The following is a 22,847-nucleotide window of genomic DNA, read 5'->3' on the forward strand; positions in this document are numbered from 1 at the left end:
TGCGAAACTGTCAAACATGGAATTAAGTTGGTCGCCTTTTTTTTTACTTTTATTACTATCATTAAATCATCATTACTATGATTATAATTTCAAATAACAGAGCAATGAATACTATGAAGACTACATAAATCCATTGCGAGCTTTTATGTTATATGATGATGAACATCATTTTGGGAGTCATGAGTAATATCACCAATTTTTTGTTTGAATTTTTGATCGGACAGCTTGAAGTCAAAATTTTAGTATTAAAGCAAAAGATAAGAATTAGGTAGAGTGTGAGATTGACGATCTGATTACTTGTAAATAGTAGCGGATCCTGAAACTTTTAATTATAGTAATCAAAATATTTATATAATACTGACATAAAAGGGTGGTGATCCATTGCTAAAGTAATTCAAAATTGAGACCAATCTCTGTTATTAGATAGGGAGATTTAATGGTTGAACTAATGTCAAAGTGATTATAATATAAATTTAAATAATAATTAAATAAATTTAAAGAGTATTACTGTAAATTCATAAATATAGTACTTCTTTAATCTCATTCAAGATGACCATCTTTCCTTTTTTGTTTATCCCAATAAAGATGACCATTTTTCAATTTTGGAAATAACTATCTCCTATCTCTCGTCATTAAAATATTCAACTATCTTTTTCGCCTCTACTTTATTCCACCTAACAATAATTCCTAAAATCTCGTGTCATTGGTCATCTTGAGTGGGAAGTAGAGAGTAGTTAATACTAACTGCTTTCTCTCTCTTCAAAATCATCTCAAAACTTTGAATTTATGTAACTTTTTCGATTTAAATTATTTTTTCTCAAAAAATATATCAAATTAATGATAATTTTATAAGAATTCTAACGAGATATCAATTGCATATGTTCCGACGACATTCGAATGGTGAAATTTGATCATTTTTATTTCTGTTTTCGTATATGTTGATAAGCATATTTTTACCAATAAATGCATCAAACAATCTCAATATAATGCAGGCACAATATCAATAAAACTGTGTTGATATTTTTTGATACTTGTGTTGAGATTTTCATGTCATTGTGTTGATATTTGTAATGCATTATGCTGATATAATAAAAACCATGAAAATTATAATATGTTAACTAAATGACGATATTATCCCTTTGTTAATATTTTATCTACTATTTATTGAAATTCGTAAGGTTTAATCTCATTTATACATTTTAAAATTTAAAGACGTAGATCTGGTCTTAATATTGGTTTATTATATTATAAAAGACCCATAACATAAAGATGTAGGTATATAAATTTCTATTCAAATAGGAGTAATTGATTGTTAAACGACATCTTCAAATATTCAATTTTCTGTATACGATCGGAAAGGTAATAGTGATAATTTATTATGGACTGGAGTGAAATTTTTTGGCCCAAATGGAATAATAACCTATGAACTACGGATGAAATAACTAGGGCTGGCAAAACATACCGAAATACCGAAATACCATACTTACCATACCGAAAAAATACCGAAAATACTGAATTTTCGGTATACCGCACTTTTCGGTACGGTATGATACCTTACCCGTAGATTAAGGTACGGTAAAGGTATGGATTTTGCATATACCGCGGTATACCGCATCATACCGCAATTACGGTATGTACTGCAAAATTACGGTATATACCATAATTTTGCGGTATATACCGTTAATAAATATATTTTTTTTAATATATATATTATTTATAAAATTATAATATTTATATTTTTAATACTAAAGAAAGATTAGAGGCATAATTCGTAAAGCAGTAGCAGCCATCATTAATTCATTATTCTGTCCTAATTCTAAATCTCAATTCTTCAATATTTTATATATCAAACAGGTATGATTTGCGGTATACCGCGGTATACCGCAACACGGTACGGCATACCGAAATATCGGTAAGGTAAAGGTTTTCAAATTTTGACATACCGAATTTTTCGGTATACCGCAATAGGTATAGGTATGACATTTAGTCATACTGCAATTTGCGGTATGGTATGCAGTATGACATTCTCGGTGCGGTATACCGTACCGTGCCAACCCTAGAAATAACTCCCATGCATCGGCTCATTAACGATGATATAAATTGTATCCGTAATAATGATCTCTAAAGAAAATACACTATGTTCCACATTAAAATAAACATAGAAATGACCATTTCATTTTGATCCCATCTCAACATGAGTGATCGTCAAATTATATATGATCATTCACACCAACCAATAAAGAAACGCATATAAGTTGAAAATGCATTATTAAAAAAACAAGAGGAAAGGCCAAAAGTGATTCAAAATATATGGCCGTTTTATCAATTTAGTCCTAAACATTATCTTTTTTATATTTGGTCCCTCGTAATTGAATTCTAACCCGAATCGATCCCCAATTAACAGATCCGTTAAAAAATAGACGGTCAATGTGATTTAGTTAAATTTTGACCAAATTAACTATTTTAATTAGTATTTTAAACAGTTCTTCATTCTCCTTTCTTCATTCTTCTCCTTTCTTCATTTTCCTCTCTTCCGGCGACAGCTGCAGTTCGTGAACAAGTTATGGAGCGTTCTTTGTACACCAGACGGTCCGGCGAGAGTAGACGGTCCGGCGAGCGTCCTCCTCCACGCGGCTAACGCCGTTGGCTAGCGCAGCGTTGGCCTTGAGCGTGACGAAGCATTTGGGGAGGTCGGGCTCCTCGTGGAAGCGGAGGCGGAGGATGGCTCTACGGGAGCTCAGCTCGGCGGCGGATCCGTCGTAGAAGGTGTTGTGCTGGTGATGGGTTGCTGCGTGGAATGGGGAGAGTGATGCGAGGAGCTTCTGGTGGGCGGATTTGTTGGGCAATCGGAGCTCCACTTCGACTTCCATTAGTAATCGAGAAATGGAAGCCGTGATTGGGGATTTTGTTGGATGGTTTAGAGGCCGATGCGGTAGGGTTTGGAGGTGGGGTCGACGGCGGTGCGATCGAAGTGGTGGAGGAGGGAGGAGGCAGCGGCGGTGGTGGTGGTGGCAGAGAATGAGGCGGCGGCGGCGCGTTGTTTTTGGGCTTCTTCGAGTTCTTCTTTGTCTTCCACTTTCACTTCGATTTTTGTAGGTTTTCACCAAAGCATCTCTCTCTTTGCTTTTTGAAGTAGAATCCCTACTCATATTTAGTCAAATTTGCAATCACCATCTATTTTTTAACGGATCTGTTAATTGGGGACTGATTCGGGTCAGAATTATTTTGTGAGAGACCAAATAATCAAAAAGATGTAGTACTATTTAAGACCAAATTGATAAAACGGACATATGTTTGGGACCACTTTTGGCATTTACTCAAAAAACAATAAAGAAATGAAAGATATGTAGAATTTCATGGATAGGCCTCGATGACAGCAATAATAGAGGAAATATGTTTGACAGTATAGCTCCTGAAACCAGCTCCTTTTATCACAAAATCTCATTCTTCTATAGTCCTCTGTTTCCCTTTATCAGTGTGGGCCATCATCACCATGTCCAGCGCCACTACGGATCCACACAGTGCCAAGCCCCCGCGCCAGCGGGGGCTTGACCGGCACCAGACCTCGAATCCCCCTTATACCGCCATGCTCCGACCGTCTCCGCCCCGGAGCGAGCCGTCGAGCCCTGACTCCGTCTCCTGCTGTACTCCAATCGTCCGTCTCAATTTAATTTCTGAAACAGTGAAACTGAAAATTGGGGAAGAAGAAGAAAAGTGGGCTGGATTTGTTTTGGTCTCTTTAATTCATTATTGGACTGCTCTTTTATTTTGGGCCTTTTAACTTTATAAACTATGTACCTAACAAACAATGTCATCCCTAAGCCCTTACACAATTAGCCCAAACCCAAATCTACTTAGAATTCACGCCTGGAATTGGAGGATGGAGTTCTTCAGCTTGCCTTTCGCGGTTTAGGTAAGAATTGATGTAAATAGGTGATATATCAATTTAATTTAATGTTTTAATTTAAATATATATACTGCTTATCTGTAAATTCTAGCCCAGAAATTGTTCGATGAAATGCTCGAAGGGAATTTCGTAAGTGAGTTAAAATTAAAGTTATTGATCTGAATAAAGAGAACATTTGTTTCGAAATAATTTTCTATGTGCCAATTCATTTCGTTAAATAAATCACTCAGTTTATTATATAATTGTTTTTAATTAATTGTTTCTATTTATTGCTTAATTAATTGGGCCAAATATTTTGGTTTCTACGGCGAGAGATAAAGCTTTCCCCTTGGTGCACCGTTTGATTGAGTTGATACTAACCCTCTGTCGAGCGAGTATTTTCTTCCATTAAAATTATTAAGACATACTTGCGCAATAGAATGGGAGACATATGATGAGAGTAATTTCTTCCATGAAAATTATTAAGACATATTTGTGCAATAGAATGAGAGACGAATGGATGAATGATATCTTAGTTGTATACATTGAGAGGAGAATTTTCAAAAAATTTGTAAATGAGACCATTCTTCGCCGATTTCAGGACATGGCGACTCGCCAGAAATAGTTATCATCTGGAGTATATTTTAATATTTATGTATATTTTAAATTTCAGGCCCAGCTTGCTCAATTTTCTGGATTCGTCACGGAGCGCCAGCCTAACATAGATGTACTTGTCCTCTTCTCCCTCGACGATCACCGCCTCTGCGATTATCACCTTCCCCTTCTGCTCTGGCACCGCCTCTCGGCATCTCCTCAGTATCTGCACACACTCCTCATCGCTCCAATCGTGCAACACCCACTACAAGTACACCATCCACATATATTATCATATATTAAGTCAGTAACTGATATGTTTTGTGATGTCACTGATAATATAAATAAATCAGTGAACAGATATGTTTTGTGATGTCAACTGATATAAACGATTTATGAGAATAGGAAATGATAGGAATTTGATCAGTTGCTAACTATTTGCTAATTGTTAATTGTTGACATAGTTAATAGTACTTAATAGTTGGCATACTAACAAGACCCGAAAATGATGTATGTACCATGATAAAAGCAGCATTTGCCTTGGGGACTTGTTTGAACATGTCTTCACCAACATGCTCCACGCCTTGTCCCGGCGGTGCAGCCGAGACAACGTGGGGGAGGTCGAAGTTAAATATCTTGATGTATACAACCAATGTCTCGGTCAATCGGTCATCTCTCATCTTATTCTGTTGCTCTGACAATACCTTTTTTTAATATTTTTATTGTTTTTTCTCTTTACCTCTCTCTTACTTTACTCATTTTACATTAAAACTCGTGTCAAACCCAAAGTGCATATTCTTTGGGGACGAAGGGAGTATGTAGATTGTATTCTCTATCAGCTTATGATTTGATTTATTTTTTATATTGAAGATCTTCATATTTCTTTGCAATATCATGTTACTAGGGGTAATTAAACGGTTCCCCGGTTCTTGGTTAGTCGGAACCGGCCGGTTAATTGAGGAACCGGAAATCGGAAAACCGGTTCCGGTTCCAACTTTTTATATAAAACTGGCTCTGGTTCTAACCGGAACCAACCGGTTCCTAACCGAGAACCGAATTACAATTCAATTTTATTTTTTTTATAATTTAATATACTAATAAATCTAACTTAAATAAATATTTAATTGTAATAAAATAATTTGAAACATTGAGTGATTTTAAGATTTAAACAGTGTTAAATTTTCGAGCTCTGTTTTCTGAAGTATTTAAAATTTTTAAACCGTGATGCTTTGAATCTACAATTATTTCCCCAATCCATTTTTCATGAACTAACTACTATAGTACTATGAGTATAACATCATAAGTTTGATTTTAATTTCCAGAATAACTATATAAATACAATATCCATTTCATATGATAGAAATTTAACTTTGTAACAAATTGATGAGGCTCGTTTCATGCATGTGTTATGTTATAAAACTATACTCAATTCTGTAATCTAACGTCCAATTGTGAGCCAGGTGTGTGTGAAAGTCCGCCATATTCAAAAAAATGAGTGGATCAGTTGGGCGGATGAACGGATCGAGGAGAAGGAGTCAATTTGTTGCGCAAACGGTTCAAGTCAGACTACATAACATGCGGCAGGAGCATCCGATTAGGAGATGGAGCGTCACACAAGAAAGATCCCCAAAGGCGAAGGGTAAGAAATTTGCAGTATGAGTTGATAAGTAGATTTTAGTTCCGTTTAGCAAGTGGATCAGTTTAGTTAGTGCAGTCTCCTAGTTTATTAAATCAAGTAGTTTAACTTAACCTACTGGAAAGCGTAGCCGCAACCATTTCCATTTTGTCCGCGACAAATGTAAAACACATCGTCTCTGTGGGATCGATCCACACAGATCGATCCTTACTTCCCTATACTAGTTAGTAGTATTGTGGGTTAAGGTTTTGAAACGCTCTGAGTCCCTCCGTTCATATCACTCAAGTCGGATTCAGTCAAGTTGGCCAGTTGAGTTTCCACTGGATCCACTCACCGGCATTTGCAGGTAGAAGGCATACATTTGGCCAAAATGGATCAGTTGACAATCTAACTTGAGCAGTCCACAACGACATGAAACTATTCAGGACAAGAACAAAAGATAAGAACAATGACAACAAGAGCGAGCTTTCACAAATTTATGTAAAAATTCATTTAATATACGATTTTAATCTGTATGTAAATGATTTATTAATAATTCCGTATTAAATTAAAAAGTCACAACAAGATCAATTAGTATTGGAACTTTCATTGAATATTTATCAGCAAAAAAAGGAAATGGAATTCAATTTTAAAACTCCTTTTAAAAAAATGCTAAATTTTAAAACTCCTTTTTATTAAAAGAATTACCAAACATAAACTAGTCCGGCCTACTACACTTGGCATCATTCTTATCCATATATGAATTTTATTGTATTGTTGGTTTGTATTTTATTTATTTAATTATTTGAATTTTTAGGTAATACTCCCTCCGTCCCGCTTAAGATGACACGTTTTCCTTTTTACTTTGTCCCAAATAAGATGACACATTTCCTTTTAGGATCCAAAAACACAATCAAGAGCTATTCTCCTATCGACTTCCTTGAATTATGGTCTCTAGAGTTATTAAGCCGGTCACTTAACTAGATTAAACTACATCCCGAGGTGAGAAATCTGTAGAATAGTTGTTAAGATCAAAGTCCCCTTTAAATCTCTAACATCTATCTCCCAAAGATCGTTAAGACCAATGACCTCATTTGAGACCTCAACTCTCCCGAATTCTATTGAATTAAAGTGTGAATTATCCCTTTTCCAAGTTAATTATTTCGTCTCCCGAGTACTCTAATCAACTCAAACATGTATTCAAGAGGTAGCTAATCAATTGAATATATAAGACACAAAGATAAATCAAATAGCTGCAAGAGCTAACTGTCACACCCCAACCCTTATGACTTATGCATTTACTAAAAATAACTTCAAAGTTTGAACTAAATAATCCATATGTCAAGTAAATGAAGCACACATATTATATAAGTTTAAAAACCAACATTTATCAAGTACATATTGCAAAATTTTCTAAACTGTAGTGGGACCCTCTAACCACTCTATATATTATACATTTATCTATATGCAAAAATGATGAGGAGGAGAAGGATGACAAAAATGTGCCAGCCGCCGAACCCGATAACATGTGCAGTTCCTACGACCCATGTCAATCAAAAACTTCACTGATAGTATCTTATTCCTGAAAAATATTAGTGGTTTATATAAGCCACAACTCAGTGTATATAAACCTTAACTGTAATTCCACATACAAATATCAAAAACAATCATTCACCAACATATATCACCGGAAGTAATAAATATCATAAACAATTTAATATTCATATGCATATGCTTCTCCGTTCTTTTTATTATTCTGTGACACATCAAGCCTGGTATCTGCCTGAGATTTCCATTGTATACGACCGCAGGTCCCTTTTAATTATTTGACCTTTTCACAAAGGCCCATCTTTGCATATTTTCTTTGACCCGTAGGTCCATTATCATTGTATATGACCCATAGGTCTTTTGCCATTGTATATCAGATCCAGAGCAAGACAGTCACATATCCTCTTTAATCTCATGACTTGAATAATTCCAATACCATACATCAAACATATCCATTGCACCAATTACATATCCATATTTCATCAATAACTTCAATATTATAGATAAACATATTCATTGCACAAATCACATATCCACATCATATTACACCATCAATATCAAATACTCCCTCCGTCCCATAAAAGTTGAGACAAAACTTTTGGGCACGGAGATTAAGAATTTATATTAAATAAATAGGAGAGAAGAAAAAAGTAGGAAAGATAAGAGAGAGTAAAGTAAATGATGGAATAAAGTAAGAGTGATTAGATGTTTTGTCTTTTGTTAAAAAAGGAAATGACTCAACTTTGTTGGGACGGACTAAAAAAGAATACGACTCAACTTTTATGGGACAGAGGGAGTAACATATAACCTTTCCAGATTCATATCATATAATTCAAATATTCACTCCAATTTAATACATAGCAATTAATCACATAAAAAATATATAAAATGCGACTAATACACACCTTATTTTAATAGGATAATTTTGCCTAACGATTCTGATCTCCTATCTACAGTCGCAGATCTTTCTATCAGCTCTTCTTTTCTTCTTTGCATATTTCCTCTTCTCTCGTTTCTGATTTTTTTTCCTACTCCTTTCTTTTCCTCTATCCTCCACTATATTTTAATATTTGTGATATAAATAGATTATTTATACGGATGAAACTAAAGTCTACATAATTTTATTAGTTCACACGAAGCCTATGACATGTCTCACTTTGATTACACGTGCCTTTCATGCAAAAATAGCATTTTTATTCTTTTATCATTTTATAAAATTATTATGCTAAGTTAAAATTTTGGAAACATTAATAGACTAAAAAATGTACCCAATATATTGGCATATATGTATATTATGTTTAAAATACCATGCACGTATACTGATACGAAATATTATATTAGTATGCATTGACAATAAAATATGCTAATATACAAAATAATGCAGGTGTCGGATTAGGAATGTCACACCAACAAAAAAAATTAATTGAATATCTTCATCAAAAAATTTCACAAATGATGTTCTACTCATAAACAAGTAAGAACTACAATGGCATGAAAAAAAAACTCAGGTTGAATCTTCAATCTTCAGTCTTCTTTTGCCTTGATCTGCAGAGCACCGCTCCAAAGGAAGATGGAGGAATATATGTGTGGAATATGTGATAGAAGAATGTGTAGAGATGGAGAAGGAATAGATGCTTTGAGATAAAGATTATGAATTGGATGAAGAGGTATTTATAGGTTGAAAAAGGTTTATTTTCCATAATTTTCGTGGCCTTCAAGAAATGGGAGGAATTTAGGCAACAATTTATTTTATTACTTTAATTTCCGTCAGCTTTAATTGCACTGCGCAATGTTCGTAGAATGATCATAACTTTCTCTACAGAACTTCGATTGAGACGTTCAAGGTATCCATGCGAAGCTCTTTCAAAGACGAAGAGAATGGTGTGAACTAATAACTGATTGGACTTCAACAGCATTGGAAAAATCAGCTTGAACTGAGGCTGCTGCACCTTGGCCCTTTTGCACTTTTTTCTTGCTTTTTATATCATTTATCAACGTATGCAATTTAAGAATATAATTTGTATGATTGACATTTTAAACGAGTCAAATTTCATTTGACACATGTAAAATCCGTGTTTGTCAAGTGTTAATAGTATTACTAATAATTTGTGAATTATTACTCTCGAGTGTATTGCCATTTGTTATAATTTTTTGTCTATAATCTATTTTTAGTATTGGTTACTAATACTTGAAATATTTCATCCAAAAATCTAGAAAATATATTTTTATGTTATTTTAACATAAAAGTCTTGCCTAACATTATGGCATTTACTATATCCTAGTACCAATTTAAATAATATGAAAATAATGGGATTGATTTCATTGACTTAGAGGAAGCGAAATATATGAAACAAATTGTGGTATATCATAGGGAAGGAGGAATAATTTTCTTTGAAATATTGGTCTATAGGCACGAGTTAAAAAAAACGGAGACCTAATAGAAATGGATGCAAACAAATAGGCAATACAATCTTATGCATTAAATGCACAAAATGATAGCCATGTTGAAGTTGGTGAAAGTTTTTTTAGCTGTACCTTACCGTTATAATATTAAAGTCTGCCTTTAAATTTTAATATTGTATTTATAATTATTAAGCGAAAATAATATACAATGACATTCATGTAAATATAAAATGTTTTTATCTTTGCTCACCTTAAATTTTTTAAAATATATAGTATGTAATTAATAGTTGCATTAGTACATCAATACACTTTATATAGTACTAAAATTTAAATTCTATTAATGTATTGACATGTAATTCATAAAACAAACATAAGTATATATATTAATTTAGAATAACATAATATTAATAGCAATAATATTAATAGCAATATGTATGTATTTTTTTTTTCCAAATTCACCGATTAATATTGATAGCAATATGTATGTATGTGATTTTGAAAATTGTTTAATTTTATATTTTTTATACTCATTCCGTCCATAGAAATAGATTAATAATTTTTTTATTTTATACATTTATAATTTTAGATTTCGTACTATCATATTTTTCTATCATTTCATAAAATTATTTCGCAGTATAAAATAAGTGTGAAGAAAATAAAATTGGTCGTGCAATCTCACGAGTGTGATACTTGTATAATATAAATTGTATCCGTAATAATATCTCCAATAAAATACACTTATACACTATGTTTCACAGCAATAAAATAAACATTGAAATTTCCATTTCATTATGATCTCATTTCAACACGAGTGATCGTCATATTATATATGATCATTCACACCAACTAATAAAGAAACGCATATAAGTTCAAAATACATTATTAGAGTAAACAGTAAAGAAATGAATGATATGCAGAATTTCATGGATGGGCCTCGATGACAGCAATAATAGAGGAAATATGTTTGACAGTATAGCTCCTGAAACCAGCTCCTTTTATCACAAAATCCCATTCTTCTATAGTCCTCTCTTTCCCTTTATCGGTGTGGGCCATCATCACCATGTCCAGTGCCAGCCTAACATCGCTGTACTTGTCCTCTTCTCCCTCGACGATCACCGCCTCTGCAATCATCACCTTCCCCTTCTCCTCCGGCACCGCCTCTCGGCATTTCCTCAGTATCTGAATACATTCCTCATCGCTCCAATCGTGCAACACCCACTGCAAGTACACCATCACATATATCAATATACTGTATTAAGTCAGAAATTGATATGTTCTGTGATGTCACTGATATAAATGATATGTTCGTGATGTCAACTTACATAAATGATTTATTAAAATAGGAAATGATAGGGATTTGCTAATCGCTAACTGTTGACATAGTTAACAGTTAGCGATTAAGATAGTTAGCATCCTAAAAGAACTTGAAAATAATATTTGTACCATGATAAAAGCAGCATCTGCCTTGGGGATTTGTTTAAACATGTCCCCACCAACATGCTCCACACCTTGTACCGGTGGTGCGGCCAAGACAACGTGGGGGAGATCGAAGTTAATCCCGCGGATCCACGGACACGCCTCCACGATACGACGGAGCGCAGTTCCATCCCCGCCGCCAACATCCACCAAGCTGCCAATCCCTTCAAACACCTCGCCGTATCGCTGCACTATCTCGGAAACAGCGATTCCAGCGTGGCAGGCCATGGCATCGTTGATGAGCTTGCTGTGGGCCGGGTTTTGGGCCGCGTACTCCCACACATCCCCTCCGTGGGCCGCCTCAAAGGCCGAGCCTCCGTGGACGGAGGCGCGCGAGCTCAGCTTGTGCCACGGAGCCAGCATCACGGGGCTGCTCTCCAGCAACACAAACGAAGTGAGGCTATTCGCTTCGTTTTTCAAAAGCAAGCGGGAGAGAGGAGTGTGGGCGTATTGGTTTGTGGACTCCTGCAGCTTGAAGAAACCGCGGTGGATCAAGTACCTCATGATGCGGTGGAGCGCGGAGGGAGAGCAGGCCACGGCGGAGGAGAGGTCGACCAGCGACATGGCGCCGCCGTGGCTCTCCAAGACGTCGGCTATTTGGAGCTCGATTGCGCATTTGACGACCGCCATTGGAGTGAAGCCGAATACGTACTGCCATATATCCACCTGCGCCTTCTCTACTTCTTTGATTGATTTAACATCCATTTTTATTATTTGAATTTAGAGGAGAAGGAGGTGTGTTTTGGTGATGCTTAATCATACATGCATAGGCATTATATAATGCCAACATTAAGTCATTAACAACAATCAGCCAATAAAATAATACCATCGTGAGGCATACTTAATGTTTTCTTGTGTCGTTAATCACAGTATTTCGTCCTTACCTAGGCCACCATGCAACTACTCTATGTAAAATAAGTTGCTGTTCAAATAAAATGAATAGTATTTGGTATCGTGGATGTTTTATGAGCTAGTAAACTTGGTTAAAACTATAATAGTTAATTTCCAATGCCATTTAATTGTAAACACGACAAATATTGACAGTGATTTTTTAATTTTTAATATTTTTAATACTGAGACATGAATCTCAATTAGAGATTAAGTACTATAGTAAGACTCCTATATACTATTCAAAATGATTGAGTAGATGATAATTTATTTATTTTGGTGACCGAGTATTTACTTTATACTGTACAAGTAGGATATCAAATTGATGCGGTAGGTGATCTCATTCCATGTACTTCCACTCTCAATTCTTTGCAGCAAAAGGCGATTCCGTCACCTTGGCGGCGGTCTCCACACTTCAGCCTGACATCATGTGAGAGGGTTCAATCAGAATAGGCAGTAGCCCGTTAAGAGGGAGGTCTTAATCCACTGACTGCCAGAAGCCCATCTCCCAAGACCTCACACTTATGCCTGATAGATAGAAGCAACTGCACGAAAGTATTTGAATCCAGACTCATTGCAGCAAGATTTGTCCCTTCATCATAAAGTGGGACAACACAATGAGTGATTAGCATTTATTTGCTATTCATAATAAATCGTACTAAACGAATTTCAATTGTAGTTTTTTTTTAATCCAAACGCATTCTTTATAGTACTAGTATGTAATAAAAATACAAAACAGAACGTATATGCATCGCAATAATAGCATACAATATGCACTAAACATTTGGCTGAGTAGACATTAATGAGAACGACACCATGATTGTCAACTTTCTCTCTCCGAATAAAGCAGCTTGAAATCCTCTAAATTTTGTATAGTTATTTCGAAGATGGACACATAAATGATAGATATGCTGATGCATAATCACTTCCCACTTCCAATTTAATTTTTAAATACTACTGCTAATCAAGATCATAGCCCACCTCTATAGCCAGCTTGTTTCTTATTTACGAGTCCAAACCGGAATTAAAGAAATGCTAACCATTAATAATCTTTTTTTGACCATATTATATTGAATAGCCCATTTTCAATCAGGCTGTAAGTTAGTTTGTATTTTTATTTTTCAATTTAATAATAGTATAACTTTTCTAAGGGGGGCTCTCTTTAAGCCTTGGGCCTTTAATTATACAATCATATCTCGTCTTTTTTATTTTCAATTTAATAATAGTAGTATATAACTTTTCTAAAAGGGCTCTCTTTAAGCTTTGGGCCTTTAAACAATCATCTCTCACTTTTTTTATTTTTCAATTTAATAGTAGTAGTAGTAATAGTATAACTATTCCAAGAGGGCTCTCTTTAAGCCTTGGGCCTTTTAAACAATCGTATCTCACCTTTTTTTATTTGTCAATTTAATAATACTAGTAGTTTAAAATTCTAAGAGGGCTGTCTTTAAGCCTTGGGCCTTATTAACAATAATATTTCACATTTTAGGTCGAATAGACTTTCTCTTTTCGTTCCAATTAAATTGAGTTATATATTTTTATTAACAATCATATCTCACCTTTTAGGTCGAATAGAATTTCTTTTTTCGTTCCAATTAAATTGAGTTATATACTTTTTTTGACATGTCCTAATTTTCTTTTTATTAATAAAAAATAAAACATATAATCACTTGTATTTTATTCTCTCTTATCTCTTTTACTTTTTTCCGCCCTTTTATTTTATTTTAGAGTGAACTATAAGAATGGTCCCTGGACTATGGGTTTATCTCGCCCATAGTCCCTGGACTTTAAAAATATCACCAGGCATCCCTGGACTAAGGGTTTATTTCAAAAACGGTCATTGGGCACTGTTTTCAGACAAAAATGCCCTTTTTAGGGCAATTTGGACATTTCAAATTTTTTACTGTGTATGAAGTCAGAACATCATTTATTTTTTGCAGGTGGTGTCATGATGGTTTTATCTCTCTCTCTCTCTTCTCTACTCTTCTTCTTCCTCTCATATCCTCTGCAAATGTTTGCAGTAAAAAGAAATGTGGTTGAACTTGATTTCTTTGATTTGCTGGGTTTCCGTGAATTTGTGATAACTACATCATTGCAGTACGTGATTATTGGAGTCTAGTTAATTTGAAGTGTGTGATGTTGTAGTGAATTTTTGGTTTGAAAATTTATTTGATGCACTTTGAAAATAATGTTGTCGGAAGTAGAATTATGAAAATGGGCATATAAATTTTCATTCGACGGGTCCGACGTGTGGTAGTACACGAAATCTAGAGAATAAAACTAATTGTAATACTACATTGGGTACGACTAAGGAGATCTACGTGTGGTAGGATCATGTTGGAAATCCTACTCAAATGACCGTGTTGTTGGACATCTACTCGAATGAATCTTCTTCGACATCTTCCACCCATTGTTCCCATTCCATTGTCCATTCGAATGGCTGTTGATTGTTCGACGTCGCTGTCATAGATGAGCTTGAGACAACCGTGACATTGGCGGCAGTTTCTAAGACGTGTCCTGAGAAACAAAACTCAGTTTTGGATGGTGTCGGCTTCGTATTGTTTGCATTTTGGGGTCGCTTTAATCTTGCAAAGATACTTCTCAACTTTTCCTCAGACAATTTTCCACCAACGACTTGTGCTGGATTTGTGGTAGTCTCCATTGTGTTGTATTGAGGTGATGTATTTGATTGGGGTTTTTAAACTGGTTGATTGTGTATAATTAAATGAGTTAGTTGGAAGTTGGAAGATAGATCAATCCAATGTGTTTTAACCCCTGATCTGATACATAAAGATAGGTAAATAATTTCAGATGTAGTATGTGAAAATAATATCAAATTTGGTACTAATAATTAATATCAAATGTCATGCGACACTAATATCAAATGTAAACCTTAACCCTTGTGTACTAATAGTAATATCGCTCGTAGTTGAAGGCAAAAAGAACGACACAAAATAATATCATACTAAAAGTCACCTTAGATGTGAGAGGTAGTGGATACCACAAAATAATAGCAGATCAAGTAGAATTTTTTATACATATATAAGGTACTCTTGCCTTGTATGTAATCATACATAAATGCATACTAAATTCATCATCAGTCTGCATATCCCTTTACTAGTCTAGTCCATGGGCAAAAATAAACAAAAAGGAGTAGAAACCCAAGTAGTAAAGGGTAGACACACAGACTGTATGTGATTTACTAATTACAACCAAAAACAATAAAGTTTAGTGATTTGCAATGACATTCACAAAAAACACAGTTTCATATTGGAGGCCAATTTAATTCAATCAGCCGTCTTCCGACGACCACGTCTCTGAGCTTTCCGAACATGGTTTGATGACGAAGCAGCACGGCCCGGCCCAGCCGCTGTCTCCATAGGTGGGCGACGCGGTCGTTCCCTCTGCGCGTTAGGCTCTTGACTCCCATGACCGCTTGCTTGGCTGCGTTGGCTGTTCGGTACTGAAGGGTCATTCTGACAAGTCCTCCTATTGTGTCCAATTTGACCACACCTACCACATGAGAGCACTGCAGTTCGCTGCAACGATTCAACTCCATTCTCGTGAAGACGTACCTACCATCATATCAAACTTGCATTCTTAGTGAATGACGAACACCACATATGATACATATAATCTGAACAAAGATGTGTTACCTGAGGCTGTTCTCTCCTCAGTTTCCTTGGGCGGCCACGTTGCCTTTTGGTGTTGGGAGGGTCCAGCTCAAAACTAACCTCCGAAGACCTTGACCAGTTTTCCATACCATTGACAGGGTACAACACATGCTCATATAGTGCCGCCATACTAGCCCTGGAGTAAAATGGTGATACATAATCAGTCAGAGGGTGTTTACACCTGAGTATAGATGCCGCAGCGTGCACGCAAGGGAGGCCACTGATTTGCCAAAGCCTACATGTGCATGTCCTATTGAGCATGTTCACCACAAACTGACCAGCAGGCCCAGAGACTTGGTACTCATTTTCCCCATTCCAGAAGGCCCTCCATGAAGTAGAGTTGGATGCCGCCTTATCAAGGATCTCTTTTATGACTGGTGGTATGGGGTAATTATAGTGCTTCACCCACGTGTCAACACCCCATTTCCTCTATTTTATATGTGTATATATGAAAGTACATGCAAATCCGGATGATGCTGACTGATTGAAAATGTTTCAATTTTGAAATGTCAAAACCATGCCCAATACTAAGGGACTAAATCTGATATTTATTTAAAACCCGAAATGATATTAGTTTTTGAAGTACCGAGTATCATATTTGATATTATTTTGCACATGAGTATAGTACAGTTGTACCGCATCTGATATATAATTTGTACTGATGTGGACCAACTATGATATTATTTTACTCATGCGCATACCACTTTTGATATTATTTTATGAACCACATTTGTATGCCAATTTTGATATTTGTTTGTGTTGATTTAGCCGTATAATTACCACTGTAATATAGTACTCCTTACTGGATACCCTCGTATGTAGTCAGTACCCATCGAAGAATACCCATTTTCGACCATGATCACAAATCACAACAACTAAAACTAAACTAAAATTAAAACTACAACTAAAACTAAAGTCTAAAACTTGTAACTTTGGAAAAAATCATACTTAGAACACATGAATCATACTTAGAACACATAAATCATACATAGAACAAATAATTCAAACAAAACAAGTTACATCGATTTAAACACTTCAAATTTTTTTTCCAACATCACGCACACTTCAAATTACAGTTCTTCCTCATAAAATATTTCTTCACCAAAATTTTCCCCCCCACACTGCAATATATTTGTCAAAACCTACTTCATGAAACTCACCAAAATGGCTACAAACGAAACTAACAACGATAACACCAAAATACAATCTTTCGCTTTACTTCCACCTTCACCCCGTTTTCGATATATTTCAGAATCATCTTCGTCTTCTCCTCCGACTTCGTCTTCACGCCCATTGTTCCCAACCAAGTAATTGCAGCCTTCAAAATACACAGGCTTGGGATGACACCACCGAAAATAATCACAGCCTCCAACCTTGCCCTTTTTCTCGCAAACGAAATACAACATTCCATTTGATTGCTTTCTTGTGTCGACAACGATTTTGCGAATCGCTCTTTGCCGGCACATACAATTTTCGTACTCAAACCGGTGCCACCTACAACCATTCACTCCTACCCCATCAGCCGAATTTTTAACGGAATGCGAAGACATGAAGACAAGCATGATGTTGTGGAGAGAAGCAGGAACAAGAAGAAGAAGAATCGCGATTTTACGGAGAGAATGGTTGACACAAGAGGAAGAAGAAGAAGGAAGCAAGTGAGATAGGAGAGAGAATTAGGTCATATTTAGAGGAGAGGCAAGAGAGAGAGAGAGATAAAACCATCATGACACCACCTGCAAAAAAATAAATGATGTTCTGACTTCATACACAGTAAAAAATTTGAAATGTCCAAATTGCCCAAGCCCTAAAAAGGGCATTTTCGTCTGAAAACAGTGCCCAATGACCGTTTTTGAAATAAACCCTTAGTCCAGGGATGCCTGGTGATATTTTTAAAGTCCAGGGACTATGGGCGAGATAAACCCATAGTCCAGGGACCATTCTTGTAGTTCACTCTTTATTTTATTACCCCTCCTCCTATAAAAATATGCAATGGATATAACACGAAAATTAAGACAAAATTGGTAAGTAAGAGATAGGTAGAGAATAGTATGGTGAAGTAAGAGAGAGGAGGAGAATGGTAGTTAGAGCATCCACAGCGGTGTCCTTACGGACGGACGCCGTCCGTGCGCGGCACGCAACTGTCCGCCGCTGCGCAGCTGTCCGTCAGTGCCGACGGCACGGCGCTGCTCGATAAGGGCACGTCCGTGCCACTGAGCAGGCTGACATGGCGGCACGTGTGTCACGGCCGCACTTTGCTAAGGATAGCGAAAGCGGGTAAACCGCGACTAATGAGAGAGATTAAAGAAACGGGGAAAGAAAAGGGGAAAGAACTTGAGAATATGCTCAAAGGCCAAGTCAATTCATATCATAGAATAGAAGCCAAATGTATCATTTCATGGTCTCGAAACTAGAATAAATATTACATCAATAAATCAGAGTTCGATGGTGAGATTCTAAGATGTCTCACTTCACAAAAGAGCAGCGGAATAAGTCTATACTAGACAACTTCCTTCGTGTATGAAGACACGAATCGTGAAAAGATCCACTGGATTATTTAGTAGCATCGACTCTGATCATTTCTCCATCCTCTTGACGTTCAACCTGCACGTTTATAAATACATGCAGGGCTGAGTATAGGAGTACTCAGTGGACACATGCCGAAAACAAAACATACAATATAGTTGTCATCCATCCACAGTATCACACGGGGTTTTTCTTAAAAGGCCCGAACATACTAAATTCTTTGTGATCTTAAAAGTTCGTCTGATCAGACTAAGTTCTTTCAAAATTTCTACCATATTTGTGAATCGTGTACCGTGAAGGTGGCCACCTTCAGCGGACACATCGTCGGCCAACCGCTGATGGCTCACGGCTCTCGTGCACAATATTCCGAACAGGATTTGCGGTCCTATTGGGAACCAAATTCGTTAAACTAGGTTTGGTATCGCCAAAACCCCGCAGGCTACAACCCCAACAGATAGGCCTCAAAACAAACATTTTATGGCATGACAACACTTTAAAATAATCACTGCTTCATTTTGAGAAAATGATTTTTCATAACTTCAAAAGTATTTGCTTTATATTCACACTATAGTGCTGGATATTTAAAGAAAGCCCACCTGATATGCTTATGTCTCAACTCAAAACTCGCTTTGGCCTCACTCGCCCTTGAGCAATTTATCACTTGAAAATAAATAGCGTATCACGCTAATTAATACTTGAATTATTTCTCTTTAGAAAGAATGCATGCATCCTATTGGATAGCACCTATATCTCAGTCTCGTCTTATAGGATTTTTCTTAATCCTACCTCGGCTTCACTACTCTGCAGAGTTTATTTATTTACTTTATTAACTTTGGAGAAATTCTATTTTCTCTAAACGAATACTCGGCCCTTAATTACAAGAATAAGAATTCTTGGAAAGTCTCTTCTAAAATTCTTTTCTTCGGATTTTTCTTAAGGCCGCCCATGGCGTCGCGGGGCGACGCCGGCCGGCTTTCGCGCCTCCCTCTTTACTACTTTTTTTTCCCGGAATCTAAATAAATTATTCGGAATTTATTCATCGAATTTTCGGGCTTCAACTCAAAATTTTCCATCTTCGAAAACTTAGTAAATTATTCGGAAATTAATTAATTGAGCTCTATCTCAATTCTTAAATAATTCCAACTTCTCATAATTTAAATCTTGGCCCAAAGCCCACTGCACTCACTTAATTAAATGTGACTAGTACCAATAACTAAGTAGCAATACTCCATATAATTCATGTAGGCCCAAGCTTTAATTAAATGTGGCATTCTTCTACTCCAATTAAGTTGGACTTAGCCCAACAAACAATTTCCAACCCAACTTCCTTTATTAACACATCAGCCCATTGTTTTAATTTCTCCAAGCATTGAGGCCCAATAAAGAAAAGGAAGTACCCACTTATATTACTCCCTTCTCCATCGTGAATTTCCCCAAATTCCCTTTCCAAAAGAAATCCCTAATTAGAACTGAGGAGCTGCGCATCTCTCCCTCTCTCTCACGCCTCCTCCGGCGAAATCGCCGTCGACGTCTCGTCCTCCACCGGCTATCACCGCCGGTGTCTCTCCTCTCTCCCCTATCTGAAAAAAAAAACGAAGAATCCTTATTGAGGCAACAGTATCTTCGTCGAGCTCTCTTTCTCTCTCACTCGGCAAGCTCACAGCACCGCTGCCGCCGACGTCACTCGCCGTCCGCCGCTCCTCTGCGTCGCCGGCTCTCCGTCGCTGCTGCCAGCGCTCTGCATCGGTTCTCGCCGTCGAGCCCTCCAAGAGGCAGCGACTCCAGCCCTCTCTCGACCTTCCCTCGACGGCGCCGACACCAGCCGCCGCCTTACTCTGCTGCCCCGGCAGTGTCTCCGTTCAGCCGGGCCTCCCGGAGCTCGTCCGCCCAACTAAAGCTAAGTCCTCCTTCCCCCTTCCCCTTTCAAAGCATGGTCCTTTAAAGCTTTATGTTCTTGGCAGATTGTTATTGCTGATTTATCAACTGATGAGGGGAGTCTAATTGCATTTGAGAGGGATTTGTGATTTGAGAAGAGTGTAGCTACTGGAATAAGTCTTATTGTTATGAGTTACATTCCTAAGTTTCATTCTGTGATCTTCTATGATTCTAAGTTTTCGTTCTGGGCTATCTATTGTCCTAGCTCTACATGATGCAAAGGTTATTGGGTGTTGAGGTTGTTACCTCACTTTTATGAATCCTCTCGGATGGGGACCGATGTCCTGCCTCAGAATCTCCTTCTTGCTCCTCCTCCCTTCCTTGCTGTATTTCTTGACTTTATGTGAGTTTGGGGTGTCGATTTTGTGGGGAGGAGAAGGGAGATGAGGTTGCTTATATAGTGCTCTATTCTTGGCTATTTGTGCTTGAGACTTGGAGGTAAAGGCTCCTATTTTGGGGCTGCCAGCTCCACTACTTTTGAGCTTGATGTTCATGCTATCCTTACTATTTTGGTGTATGCATGGTTGTCTTTCTTGGCTGTTTCCTCAGCCTTGATCGATGGAAAAACAAGAATCTTGCTCATGTCTATATTGGGCTTGTGTAGAGGCTCATTCTACTATGCTCTCTTGTCTTGGTTCCTCTTTGATGCTAGTTGAGAATGTGACAAAAAATAGGCTGACTTCATGCTCTAAATGGCGGCCTCCTAGCTGCACTATTTTCGTCTACTACTCCACTTTCCTATTCGAGCTTGTGCCTCCCTTCCTTGTTATTTGTGAGTCATCTTCTAACCCCTATTCTTGTGTTAATTTGCAGGTACATGGCTGGAGCTTTGGAGTCTTGTGGTTGCTCCCTAATCGAGAAATAGAGTGAGGGAGAAAGAAAGAAGATGCTCCTCTAGAGATCCCTTGTCTCCATCACCAAAATAGCTAGCTTCCAAACTTGTTGACTAGTGTAGTAGGATAAGTGGTGTAGAATAGATGTATGTGTTGTCACTCTCACATATGTAAACATGTACTACTTGTATTTAAATTCCTCCAAGTACTTATCTAATAAAAGTATGGCATTTACTTTTATCCTTGAAATGTAAATTTCCTTGCACTTTATTTCTTCCAACGAAAGTACTTAAATTACTCCAAAGTCGAAATACAACAAGGAATGTACAATTACACATCTTCTAACGAAATTAATTAAGCTAATAAATCTGATTTATCCTAAAGGAAAGGAACGAAATTCCGGCGTCACAACGTGATTGGCCAACGGCTTAGCCATTGGCAATTTCGTTTTTATTTTATTTAAAAAAAAATTTGAATTTATTTTAAAAAATCGTTTTTAAATAAAAAAAAATATTTTCCCACTTCCCAATAAATTATATCCTTTTTCTACACACTTTTAATTTATTTTTCAATTTTTTTTTCCAAAATTCACATTTTCATCTATAAATACCCCCACTTCAAAACAAAAAAAATTCACCACACTACACAATTCTCTTCTATTTAAACTATGGTAATAACTCAAACTCATATATTTTTATCACTAACTCTCAAATTAGTGTTCAAATTTATAATATTTCCGAAATTTTTGTGTTTAGGCATTAGTGTGCAAGTTAGTATTATTCTTGATCTATTGAGTTTAGGAACATGAAATAAAGTTAGTATTATTCCTGATCTATTGAGTTTAGGAACATGAAATAATTGAAGAAAAATATTAGATTGCACTAATCATTCCAGATCTGTCGTCATCCATGGCTCCATGCCCCTAGATTTAAAAAAATTTGTTATTCCAATTTTCTCAATGCCACAACTGTTCATTAGCATTTTCTTGAACATTCATAAATTTTCTGCTTCATTCATTCATAAATTTTCTGCTTCATTCTTATTAACTTATGAGATTATTTTGTATTTCAGATTTTACAAATTTCATTACCAAAGTTTTTCCCTTTGTATTTGGAATTTTGAGCAAGAAAAAGTCTAAGAATGCTTGGATTAGATTTACATTATTATAATTTGTTTTAAATTTATTAGTTACTAAATATCATCAAATTCTATTTTTTTTTATGGTTTTGCCTAAAATATTTGTATTTGTTGGTGGATGTATGTTAATTATGTTACGGTTTTATGCTTTCTTGTTTTTTTTTCGGGTTTTTGGTTTTTCGGTTTTTAGGTTTTTTAAATCTTATACGGAGTACAATTTTGGTTTTTTCAGTTTTGTTCGGTTTTATTAGTTTGGTTTTTGGTTTTATGGTTTTCGATTTTTCGATTTTCGGTTTCAGTTTGGTCTGGACAAAATATTAAACCGAAACCCGAAT

General features: G+C 36.3%; 1 protein-coding gene, 2 long non-coding RNA genes and 1 pseudogene across 3 annotated transcripts; all 4 read right to left on the reverse strand.

Annotated features, from left to right (window-relative positions):
• Window positions 1–4,514: 4,514 nt before the first annotated feature.
• On the reverse strand, window positions 4,515–5,160 carry LOC148932372 (flavonoid 6-O-methyltransferase 6 pseudogene; annotated as a pseudogene).
• Window positions 5,161–7,436: 2,276 nt separating this feature from the next.
• LOC148932373 (uncharacterized) lies at window positions 7,437–8,725 on the reverse strand. The gene is made up of 2 exons (XR_016134931.1): window positions 8,549–8,725; window positions 7,437–7,677 (listed from the first exon to the last, which is right to left on the reverse strand). It is a non-coding gene; the product is annotated as an uncharacterized LOC148932373 (long non-coding RNA).
• Window positions 8,726–10,807: 2,082 nt separating this feature from the next.
• On the reverse strand, window positions 10,808–12,256 carry LOC125215945 (acetylserotonin O-methyltransferase-like). Its single transcript, XM_048117535.2, has 2 exons — window positions 11,490–12,256; window positions 10,808–11,264 (listed from the first exon to the last, which is right to left on the reverse strand). Exons 1-2 carry the CDS (start codon window positions 12,225–12,227, stop codon window positions 10,968–10,970), a joined length of 1,035 nt encoding a protein of 344 aa, XP_047973492.1. The 5' UTR covers window positions 12,228–12,256; the 3' UTR covers window positions 10,808–10,967.
• A 6,168-nt stretch (window positions 12,257–18,424) lies between these two features.
• LOC125201605 (uncharacterized) lies at window positions 18,425–21,268 on the reverse strand. Its single transcript, XR_007172942.2, has 2 exons — window positions 20,789–21,268; window positions 18,425–18,685 (listed from the first exon to the last, which is right to left on the reverse strand). It is a non-coding gene; the product is annotated as an uncharacterized LOC125201605 (long non-coding RNA).
• Between the last annotated feature and the right edge of the window lie 1,579 nt (window positions 21,269–22,847).

Source organism: Salvia hispanica, chromosome 2 (assembly GCF_029641045.1).
Source record: "Salvia hispanica isolate PSC_SH4W2 chromosome 2, Shi_PSC_v1, whole genome shotgun sequence".
Classification (NCBI taxonomy): Eukaryota; Viridiplantae; Streptophyta; class Magnoliopsida; order Lamiales; family Lamiaceae; genus Salvia; species Salvia hispanica.